The sequence below is a fragment of the Somniosus microcephalus genome, chromosome 10, assembly GCF_052327205.1.
Source record: "Somniosus microcephalus isolate GS21.2 chromosome 10, FLI_Smic_1.0, whole genome shotgun sequence".
Lineage (NCBI taxonomy): Eukaryota > Metazoa > Chordata > Chondrichthyes > Squaliformes > Somniosidae > Somniosus > Somniosus microcephalus.
The window spans coordinates 63,082,153-63,094,156 of record NC_140996.1 but is presented as its reverse complement, the minus strand read 5'-3'; the positions used below and the strand labels follow the sequence as shown (position 1 = coordinate 63,094,156).

Below are 12,004 nucleotides of genomic sequence, written 5' to 3'. Positions count from 1 at the left end.
GGGGAGGGGGGGGAGAGAGAGAGGGGGGGAGGGGGGAGGGGGGGAGGAGAGAGAGGGGGGAGGGGGAGGAGAGAGAGGGGGAGGGGGGAGGAGAGAGAGGGGGAGGGGAGGAGAGAGAGGGGGAGGAGAGAGAGGGGGGAGGAGAGAGAGGGGGAGGAGAGAGAGGGGGGGAGGAGAGAGAGGGGGGGAGGAGAGAGAGGGGGAGGAAGAGAGGGGGGAGGGGGAGAGAGAGAGGGGGGAGGTGGAGAGGGAGAGAGAGAGAGAGAGAGAGAGGGGAGGAGGAGAGAGAGAGGGGAGGAGAGAGAGAGAGAGAGAGAGAGGGGAGGAGGAGAGAGAGAGAGAGAGAGAGGGGAGGAGGAGGAGAGAGAGAGAGAGAGAGAGAGAGGGGAGGAGGAGAAGAGAGAGAGAGAGAGAGAGAGGGGAGGAGGAGAAGGAGAGAGAGGGGAGAAGGGAGGAGAGAGAGGGGAGGAAGGGAGGGGAGAGAGGGGAGGAAGGGAGGGGAGAGAGGGGAGGAAGGGAGGGGAGAGAGGGGAGGAAGGGAGGGGAGAGAGGGGAGGAGGAGAAGAGAGAGAGAGAGAGAGGGGGAGGAGAGAGAGAGCGCGCGGCAGGGCGAGAGCTGTTTCGGCAGCACTCTAAATCCCAGGGAAAGAGGGAGCAGAGACAGGAGGAGGAGGCAGGGTGGGTGAGAGCCGCTCAGGCAGCACTGTACACCACAATAACATGGAGCCTCTTCACAGAGAAGATCAGCCAAATCCTATGGCAACGGCAAATATATTCTCCAACGTGTTTTTCTGGTAAGTGCGAGCTTTCGCCAACACTAATTCGTGATTAGTGGTGAACTATTTGCCTCTTATTTACGGTATAGTTGCTCAGAATATTTCCCCCCGTGAGAAGCGAGCTCACGAGTTGCTCAGAGGCGCGATTGTGTAAATGCTGCAGTTCCTTGTAGCGTACCTTGGTTTTAAGTGACAGGCCCGAGATCAACTCTTTGTAGATTTACAAAGTATTAACCAGTTTCCACTAGTCCTACTCTTCCGTGTACCGGGCAGGTTTATGTACGGCGCTCTTGTGTGCATCCTCAGTCTGTTACTAACACTCTGAAAAGGATCGGTGGTTGCGAAGAGTCAGTTAGTTGGCGATTGTGACTCGGAGCACAGGTCGACCTGAAGGAGAACGGCTTTCCCAGAACGCCTCTGTTTCGATGGCTTCTACAAGACACACGTGTGCCAGATACGAACAGGCTCCCTTTCTTTCTATTTTCTTTTTGTTTGGTCTTTCTTCCTCTTACTAATCTCTGTTGCATCATAGGAACCGAATGAACAGATGCCAGTTCATGTTTGTCGCTATGTACAGTGTGAATTTCGAAAGCTGTCAAATTAAACCTATATTTTTAAACTTCTAACGTTAGGTTAAGACTTGTGAATTAGTAACTGCAAAACAAAATGCTACCCCAGTACAATTGACCCAACTGGAGAGACTAGAGAAGCTGGGATTGTTCTCCTTTAAAGCAGAGAAGATTAAGGGGAAATTTATTATAAGTGTTTAAAATTATGAAGGGTTTTGAGATAGTAAATAAAGAGAAACTATTTCCAGTGGCAGAAGGGTTGAGGCCAGAGGATGCAGATAAAAGATTATTGGCAAAAGAACCAAAGGGTGAGTTTTGATCTGGAATGCACAGCCTGAAAAGGTGGTGGTAGCAGATTCAGTAGTAACTTTCAAAAGAGATTTGGATATATACCTGGAAAAAAAAAACTTGCAGGGCTATCTGGAAAGAGTAGAGGAGTGGGATGAATTGGATAGCTCTACCAAAGAGTAGATACAGACACAATAGGCTGAATGACCTTCTGTACTGTGACTCTTAACACTTCTGCTTTCTTCCCTCCTCAGGCTAACTGGTTTATAGTTGTCTGCTTTCTGTCTCCCTAATAATATGAGCATGTTGCTGGTAAATGACAATCAAAATTCTTCAGTTACAGTATGGGGGGAAGCAGGGCAGTCGATGTTGGTTGCTGCCATTTTTTACTTTACTGCCCTGCACTATCAGCAGAGGAGTGAAACCATGAATTTAAAAGTGACTCTGTAGCTTAAAGTATTACAGTGCCACATGCCAAATTGGTAAGCAGGTTTGGATGAAGAATATCCTTTGGCTCATTTGAAGCTCACCTTCCAGAATACCAAACTTGCTGTGTTCTCAATATAACAACTTTTAGCTATCTCCTATTGAGTCCAGTGTCCTGGCCACAGCCACAGCATGTTGTTCATCAGGATGTGTGAAGAAGTACTTTCTGATGTCTGTCCTAAATTTGTCCTCCACAACCCCGAGCCTGTGCTTCTTGTCCTGCTGCCTTATGTATATGAAAATATTGTTCCATGTTTATTTTCTTTATCACATTAAATACGTCGTATACCTCTGAGCCACTTCTTTTTGGAACTGAAAAGCTGTAGCTTATCAATCCCTGACTTTTTCTTGTAGCTCATGCCTGTTCCATTGGGGATTAACCTTCCCTATGTCACAACAGTGACTACACTTCAAAAATACTTTAATTAGCAAAAGTAAACCAGGGGTCACAGTCTAAGCATAAGGGTAGGCCATTTAGGACAGAGAGGAGGAGGAATTTCTTCACCCAGAGAGTGGTGAACCTGTGGAATTCTCTACCACAGAAGGCAGTAGAGGCCAATTCATTAAATATATTCAAGAAGGAGTTGGATATATTTCTTAAGGCTAAAGGGATATGGGGAGAAGGCAGGGACAGGGTACTGAATTTGGATGATCAGCCATGATCGCATTGAATGACGGAGCAGGCTCGAGGGGCCGAATGGCCTACTCATGCTCCTATCTTCTATGTTTCTATGTTAAATGTGGGTCCCTTCGAGGCAAAGACAGGAGAAATTCTAATGAGGAATAGGGAAATGTTAAACAAATATTTTGTATCTATCTTCACTGTAGAAGACACAAAAAGCAGTATAGTTGGGAATCAAGGGTCTAATGCGAGTGAGGAACTTTCAAGTAATTAATAGTGAAGAAAATGTACTGGAGAAATTAATGGGACTAAAAACTGTCATTCTCTGGACCTGATAGCCTACAACCTAGGGTTTTAAAAGAGGTGGCTGCAGATATAGTGGATGTATTGGTTTTGATCTTCCAGAATTTCTTAGATTTGAGAACGATCCTCGTGGATTAGAAGGTAGCAAATGTAATCCCAATATTCAAGAAAGGAGGGGAGGCAGAAAACAACGAACTATAGTAATAGCAAAATACTGCGGATGCTGAAATCTGAAATAACAGAAAATGCTGGAAATACTCATATACTGTATTCGCTGCTCACGATGCGGTCTCCTCTACATTGGGGAGACCAAACGCAGATTGGGCGACCGCTTTGCGGAACACCTCCGTTCAGTCCATAAGGGTGACCCTGAGCTTCCGGTCGCCTGTCACTTTAATTCTCCACTTCACTCCCACTCTGATCTCCCTGTCCTCGGCCTATTACATTGTTCTAATGAAGCTCAATGCAAGCTCGAGGAACAGCACCTCCTCTTTCGATTAGGCACTTTACAGCCTGCCGGACTCAACATAGAGTTCAACAATTTCAGATAATAATCCCTGCTCACATTTTTCATGCAGTATGATTTTGCCATTCCCATTTGCAACATTTTCACAGCATGTTCTTTCAATTCCTTCCTCCCCTCCTAAACCTCCCCCCTCCCCCTGTCTCTGCACCTGCTTAAAATCTGTTACATTTCCAGCTTTTTCCAGTTCTGATGAAGGGTCCCAGACCTGATACGTTAACTCTGTTTCTCTCTCCACGGATGCTGCCTGGCCTGCTGAGTATTTCCAGCATTTTCTGTTGTTATTTTACAAGGAACTATAGGCCTGTTAGTCTGACATCAGCAGTAGGGAAATTGCTAGAATCTTATTAGGGATGTGGTAATAGGGCACTTAGAAAATCATAATATGATTAAGCAGAGTCAGCACGGTTGTAACTATTGCGGTGCAGCAAGGATCAGTGCTTGGGTCTCGGCTATTTACAATCTATATCAATGGCCTGGACTTCGCGGTTGTAATGACAGCAAAGCTGTCAGCGTTCGCCGTCATTAATCTGTAAATCTGACAGCAACTTCTGGAGTACGCACATGCGCAGTTAAACGTGGCAATCCAGAAGCCCCTGCTCCTCCACCGGACGTGTTGTTGAACTCCCTGGAGCCGGCAATCAATTGAAATCACTGAACTGACGCAAACTGCCCAGTTTACGCTGTAATATCGCTCTCAAAAACACCCGAAAAAGTTAAGCCTTGTTGAAGGAGGTGTAACTGGGTTTTTTAAAGGCATACTTGTAGTGCCCGGGTATCAATAATACTCGGACTGCAGGAGAACAATAAAACAGGTATTTACTGAACAGAGGGGAACTCAAGACTGAAATACAGAAGCCTGCTATGGCTTTATATACAGGGGTGGTCACTGCCGGTACTGCAGTATAGAATCAGTTATTCCCTTAAAGGTACATACACAACAATTCCTCCCCTTTTAGATAATAAACAGTACATAACATTCATTTAACAACTAAATAATAACTAATTACAATTACAATTTTCTCTGTACTATATACATCAACTGAAATAATCATTTATAAGTTCAGTCTTTGAGGAGGCTTCCTGATCCTGACTGATAGCGCCTTTCTCGAGTATCCTGTTCTTGCGGCGGAGTTGATTCTGGCTCATTGTCATTGGTTGATTCGTCAGCTTCCAATACCACTGCTTCTGAGGTAGACGCAATCTGTACTTCGGGTTGATTACCAGGTGCACCTGCTCGTGGTATGGGTTTGGCTTGTTCCTGTGACTCTAGAATCTGATCAGCATGGCGTCTCACGATGCTCTCTCCAACGTCCACTGTGTACATTAGTGGTCCCTGCTGTGTGCATATCGTTCCTGGCTGCCATTTTTCTGTTCGGTAGTCGCGGGCCAAGACTGGTTGCCCTATCTTGAAGCTCCTGGTTGGCTTCTCATTTATGTGCTGGAATTGCTTATCCTCAACATCTCGTCTTATGTTTGGTTTGAGCAAATCCAGGCGACATCTTAGCCTTCGATTGAAGAACATTATGGCTGGAGCTTGGTTGGTGACTGCATGTGTCGCATTCCGGTAAGCAAACAAGAAATTATCCACCTTGTGTTGTAGTGGTATGTCGTCATTATACATTGCCTTTATTGCCTTTTCAAAGGTCTGAACAAACCTCTCAGCCAATCCATTTGTGGCTGGATGATATGGGGCAGATGTGTAATGTTTCACCCCATTATTCCTCAGAAACCTCTGGAAATCCTCGGACACAAACTGTGGCCCATTGTCGGAGCAAATCTGTTCTGGCAAGCCATTCCTGGCGAAGATGGTCCGTAGGACTGCAATAGTTTTCTCCGTGGTGGTGGAGGACATTTTGATGACCTCTGGCCATTTCGAATGGGCATCCACAGCGATTAGGAACATTGAGTCCATAAATGGACCAGCAAAATCAATGTGTACCTGTTGCCATGGAGATGAGGGCCACTCCCATGGATGTAGCAGGGCCTGTGGTGGAGCGTTTTGGACCTTCTGGCATCCTGTGCATCTCTTGGTCATATCCTCGATTTCTTTATCGATTCCTGGCCACCACACAAACACCCTGGCTAGGCTCTTCATTTTTACCCCTCCCAGATGACCCTCATGAAGCTCATTGAGCACTCTATCTCTCAACTTGGGTGGAATTACCACTCTGGATCCACACATCAAGGTCCCCCGGCACACTGACAGCTGTTCTCTCCTTGGCGAGAATGCTGGCAACAGTGAGTCGCCATGTGCTGGCCATCCCTTCACCGTCAAATCATAGACCTGAGAGAGTGTCGGGTCATTTCGGGTTTCCTTCTCTATACTTGAGTTTGTAACAGGTAGACATTCGACTATGGTCGCATGGAATATCTCAACAGGGTCCACTGCAGGTGCTTCCTCTACCGTAGGCAACGGTAGGCGCGACAGCCCATCAGCGTTTCCATGCTGTTTCGTACCCTTGTACTCTATGTCGTACTGATGTGCCCCTAGAAAAAGTGACCATCTTTGCAGCCGTTGCGCCGTCATCACCGGAACGCCCTTCTTTGGGTTAAAAATGGAGACCAGGGGCTGATGATCAGTCAGTAGGGTGAATTTCTGCCCGTGCAGATAGTGATTGAACTTCTTCACCCCCCACACCAGGCTGAGGGCCTCCCTGTCAATCTGGGCGTAGTTACGCTCGGCTGAGGTTAACGAGCGTGACGCAAAGGCTATTGGCCTCTCTGAACCGTCAAGGAATTTGTGTGACAGCACCGCTCCGATGCCGTAGGGAGACGCATCACATGCTAACCGAATCGGTAGTGTTGGATTGTAGTGGGCCAATACTTCTTTTGAAGTGATTAGGCATTTACATTTCTGAAAGGCACGCTTACACTCATCACTCCATTTCCATGTTACTCCAGTTTGCAGCAGGGCGTTCAGTGGGTGCAGAATTGTAGATAAATTCGGCAAGAACTTATGGTAGTAGTTCACCAACCCGAGGAACGACCTCAGTTGTGACACATTTTCCGGTGCTGGAGCCTTGACTACAGCCTCAATCTTGTCCGGCGACTGATGCAACCCTTCCTCATCAATCATGTGGCAACCCTTCCTCATCAATCATGTGGCCACAATACGAGATTTGTCTCCTGAAGAACTCGCATTTGGGGCGGTTGGCTCGTAGCCCATATTCCTGTAATCTCGTGAGCACCTGCTCCAGGTTGGCAAGGTGTTCACTGTCATTTTCGCCCGTAACCAGGATGTCGTCCAAATAACACTGGGTCCCCGGGATCCCTTGCAGGACTTGTTCCATCGCCCTCTGCCAAATAGCCGGGGCTGATGCTACCCCGAATACCAGTCGATTGTACTGGTAAAGGCCTTTGTGAGTGTTTATCGTGAGGTATTTCCTAGATGCTTCTTCTACCTCCATTTGTAGATATGCTTGGGCCAGATCAATCTTTGTAAAGCGTTTCCCTCCAGATAGTGAGGCGAAAATATCTTCTATCCGTGGAAGTGGATATTGTACTGTGTGCAGGACTGGGTTCACAGTTACCTTGAAGTCCCCACAGATGCGAACCTTCTTCGGTTCCCCAGGCGTGCTGCTCAATGATTTCTTCATTACAGGAGTGATGGGTGTGGCCCGCTCGCTCCAATCCACCTTGGACAGCACACCCGAACGCTCCAGACTCTCCAGCTCTGCTTCAATGGCTGGGCGGATCGCGTAATTTTGGGTTTGCGTTATCTTCGATTTTTTATCGTTGCCGTTACTCCTTTTAGAGTCCCAAGTCCTTGTTGGAACACCTCTTTCGTGTCAGTTAGAATTTTTGACAGTCGTCCAGGTGTGACATCATCATCCTTTTTATCAGTCACAGTTAGCGCCTGAATGGAATGCCAATCCAATTGTATTTTTCGGATCCATTCACGTCCCAATAATGGTAGTCCTCCATCTGGTAGTATATATAGATACAGTTTCTGTGTTTCCTTGCTGTTGTATTCAACTGGCACCCTTATTTTTCCTCTGGGGTAGACTTTTTGCCCCGTGTATGTCTTCAATACAATGGACGTGTCCTTCAAGGGTATGTGTGAGAATAGCCGCTCATAGTCTCGTCGATTCATGACAGTTAGGGCTGATCCTGTGTCCAATTCCATCTTTACTGGGGACCCTGCTATCATGAGGGTGACCCAAATGGTTCGGTGATCCTCCTTTGCGATCACGTTGTGTAACTTTAGACAACTTAGTCTCCTGCTCCCGGAGTCCTTATCACTCTCCTGATCTTCCGAACTACTGTCTGTCAATTTCTTTACTTTCTTGTACTTTTCCTTAGTAGTTCTTGTAGTGTTGGTTTTCTTTCCCGACCTGCAGACTCTTGCTATGTGTCCCATTTTCCCACATTGCCTGCATACTTTGTCCTTAAACCAGCAGTCCTTCTGATCATGGGTTGTTCTGCTGCAGCGATAGCACTTTTCTGCTCCATACACCATTTAGTTAGCACTGTATTCCTGTGGTTTCTGTTGTATTTCCGCAGCTCCCCGTGCTGCTGCTTCGTAGGATACTGCCACGCTGAAAGCCTGTTCTAGCGTCAGGTCCTTTTCCGAAAGTAGTCATTTCTGGGTTCCTTCACTCTGGAGCCCGCAGACAAACTTATCCCGTAAGGTGTCTGCCAATCCTGCTCCGAACTGGCAGTGCTTCGATAACTTGCGTAGTTCCGTAAGATAGTCAGCATTGCTCTCATCTTTCTGCTGGTTTCTTTTATGGAACTTGAATCTTTCTGCTATCAGCAGCGGTGTAGGGTTTAGGTGTTCCTGTAAGATATTAACAATCTCTTCAAAACTTTTCTCCATTGGTTTAGCTGGGGTAATTAAATTCCGCAATAGGCCATACGTTCTCGCGCCCATCCAATTTAATAATACCGACGCCTTCTTTCCATCGGCCACCTCATTTGCCTCGCAGTACACTTCAATTCTTTCCACATACGTGGTCCAGTCTTCTACCTCGTTGTCGAAAGCAGTGGTACTGCCACTCTTCGGCATCTTGAGTGATTTAAAATGGCGCCTCCCGCGCTTTTCCTTCTTCCCCAATGGAATAAAATGGCGCCTCCCGCGCTTTTCCTTCTTCCCCAATGGAATAAAATGGCGCCTCCCGCGCTTTTCCTTTTTCCCCTTGCTGCCACGCTGCTCCTAGCGTTCTACAGGGTAATGGCGGCGACCCGCGGCTTCGGCGCGTATCACTTTTCCTTCCCCTCGTTCTATCCTCTCCACGCTGCCCGGTTCTTGAGCACCGACCGCGCCCTGTGCGCTCCACCCTCTCTCTTTCTCTTCCTCCCGACGACGCTGCACGGCCCCTTTGCAGAGCCGCTCGATCGAACCCGAGCCCGCCGCAGTCCGGAAGGGTCAACACACTACCTGCTACCAGCACGACTTGCTGGAACACCTCGACTGGGGAGCCAGGCCCAGCTCTCCACAGCCTCCCCTGCAACTCTCCGATGGATCCCTGGGCGGTTGCCCGCCGTCAACGCCCGCCGTTCTGACTTCGACCTCCAAGAAGCTTCTCTTCAGCGAAAAGATCCCCGTGAGGTGATGCAGTACTGCAGGTGAGTTCGAACCTGCCCGTCGCCAGTGTAGTGTCCGGGTATCAATAATACTCGGACTGCAGGAGAACAATAAAACAGGTATTTACTGAACAGAGAGTAATTCAAGACTGAAATACAGAAGCCTGCTATGGCTTTATGTACAGGGGTGGTCACTGCCGGTACTGCGGTATAGAATCAGTTCTTCTCTTAAAGGTACATACACAACAATACTGAGTCATAATTACTGCTGAACAACTGTTCTGCTGCTGAAAAATTGTATATTTGAGGAATGTCACATTTTTCCATTATGATAAAAATCCCCTAGACTTGGCGTCGGATTCAAATTAACGTTTGGAGCAGTGAAATCGATGCCACAGAGATTGCGAGATCTTTGTGGGCCGCTTTCTTTGAGGTCAGCAGCATGTGCCATCACTTCGCCGTGGACCGCAAAATCTGGGCCAATGACTTAGATGCGTGCAATGTATCCAAGTTTGCTGCTAATACAAAGCTAGGTAGGAAAGTAAGCTGTGAGGAGGACACAAAGAGGCTGCAAAAGGATAGTAATTGGACAAGGAGGTGGCAGATGGAGTATAATGTGGGGAAATGTGAAAATATCCACTTTGGTAGGAAGAATAGAAAAGCACCTTGTACACAAATCACAGAAAGTTAACATGCAGATATAGCAAACAATTAGGAAGGCAAATGGTATGTTGACCTTTATTGCAAGAGGGTTGGAGTATAAGAGTAAGGAAGTCTTGCTGCAATTATATAGGGCTTTGGTGAGACCACACCTGGAGTACTGTGTACAGTTTAGGTTTCTTTACCTCAGGAAGGATATACTTGCCTTAGAGGGGTTGCAAAGAAGGTTCACTAGATTGATCCCTGGGATGGGAGGGCTGTCCTATGAGAAGAGATTGAGTAGAATGGGCCTATACTCTCTGGAGTTTAGAAGAATGAGAGGTGATCTCATTGAAACATAGAATTCTTACAGGGCTTGACAGGGTAGTTGCTGAGAGTCTGTTTTCCCCTGGCTCAAGTGTCTAGAACTAGGGGGCATAGTCTCAGGATAAGGAGTTGGCCATTTAGGACAGAGATAAGAAATTTCTTCACTCAGAGGGTTGTGAATCTTTGGAATTCTCTACCCCAGGGGGATATGGGTGCTCAATCATTGAGTATATTCAAGACTGAGATCGATACATTTTTGGGCACTAAGGGAATCAAGAGATATTGGAATAAGGCGTAAAGTGGAGTTGAGGTCGAAGATCAGCCATGATCTTATTGAATGGCGGAGCAGGCTTGAGGGGCCATATGTCCTGCTCCCATTTCTTATGTTCTTAACATAGTTGGAGGAAGATCCCCAGTATGCATCCACTCCTTAATCCTTTAGACAGGTAAAAAGCATTTGTGAATTTTTAGTTCGTGTAACTCATGGGAGACCAAACTATTTGGTCGAGAAGGGATCTCATGTTGGTACTTGCTTCTCATTGAAAACAATGATGAAATTTCATGGAAAGATAATCCTGCCTGGGATATGATGTTACGCTATCGAGTTCTTTATCTTTACTTTTCAAAACAAATCCTGGAGTTTTTCAGTTTTTAATTAAAATGAAATAGTTTCCTGGTGAAAAGTGAATGCTACATTTTCCAAGTGAATATCGCAGACTACAAACTCAGCATAAACAGTTTTACATTTAGTCACTTGGAAACATCGGGGCAGCAGTAGGCCATTCAGCCCACTGAGATTAATCTACCATTTCTGTTAGCCATGGCAACTCTTATCTGTTTAAGACTGATTCTTGTGTTTTTTTTTACTGGTTATGATGTCCAGGTTATCATTTACTGCTTATCACATGCAGGCTTCATTGTTGTCTTGATTTTTCACTAATTTTGACTGTGACATTTTGTATAGGACTTCTTTCTCACTGCACACAGCAAACTGAGAGCGAATCGTTCTTGGAGTTTTTGGAGAGAAATTTACACTGGCTCTTTCAAACCTTCTCAGTTCCTCAAAGCAAAACCAGGCAGATTTGATCATCATTGTCTGCTTGATAACTTCATGATGCTCCGGAGTAAATGCGCACATAATGAGACTTTTTTTAAATGATAATTTTCCAGAATTTTAACTAACTTAAAAGTGACTTCCATTGTCTGTCTTGGAAAACATTTGTGGGGGCAGATCACAAATGTTTGCAGCTCCCAAAAGAAAATAACTTATCTCGAATGACTGGGAGTTGGAACAGAAAATAGTTTGTTTAAGCAGGGTCACTAGTCTTTATTTCATGACAAATGGCAGCTGCTTTGTCCACCTACATGCTGCCAAGTTCACCAAGGTGCTAGAAATAATGAAGACAATGACCTCTAAAGTAATTTGCATCTATAATTGTTCCAGGGTTTTGAAGGGCCATTTCATTGTAACATCTATTTCAACAGGCATCCTGTTCAAGCTTGCAGTTCTAATTTGTCATGGAAGTGGGTGAATTGCTTGAGTTTAGCATCAGAGCGGCTGCCTTTTAATCAGTGGGAGAAAAAACTGACGATTGATGGGTCTTTTACTTCAACAAATGAAATAGATTTGAGTAATTGTCTAGTATATCCCTTTATGTAATGCTAACCTAGCAAAGTGAAGACCAGAGATATAAGAGGTTAAAAGTCCCTACTCTTTGGTGTTTTTCTGCATGTGCCAGTAGCTGGGAGGGTGCTCTGTAAGTGTTTTGACCCCTATAAATATATTATCACATATTCATGGTCCAAAGTTAATTAAAAGAACTTTGAGATATTAGAGATTTCATTGTACTGTATTGGAATTGTTTTAAGTAATGGTGGGGAAAACAAGTATTCTGCTGATCCATTTTACTTGTTACTTCTGTCTCTTCATAAACTAGTTTTC

The 12,004-nt window shown here is 45.8% G+C and overlaps 1 protein-coding gene across 1 annotated transcript in view; it reads left to right on the top strand.

The window, feature by feature from the left end:
* Nucleotides 1–498: 498 nt before the first annotated feature.
* abcc4 (ATP binding cassette subfamily C member 4 (PEL blood group)) overlaps nucleotides 499–12,004 on the top strand; it is a 516,746-nt gene continuing 505,240 nt past the window's right edge. Inside the window, exon 1 of the mRNA XM_085999895.1 lies at nucleotides 499–794. Within this exon, the coding sequence (XP_085856021.1) occupies nucleotides 721–794 (74 nt within the window). The 5' untranslated portion in view covers nucleotides 499–720. The remainder of the gene's footprint in view (nucleotides 795–12,004) is intronic.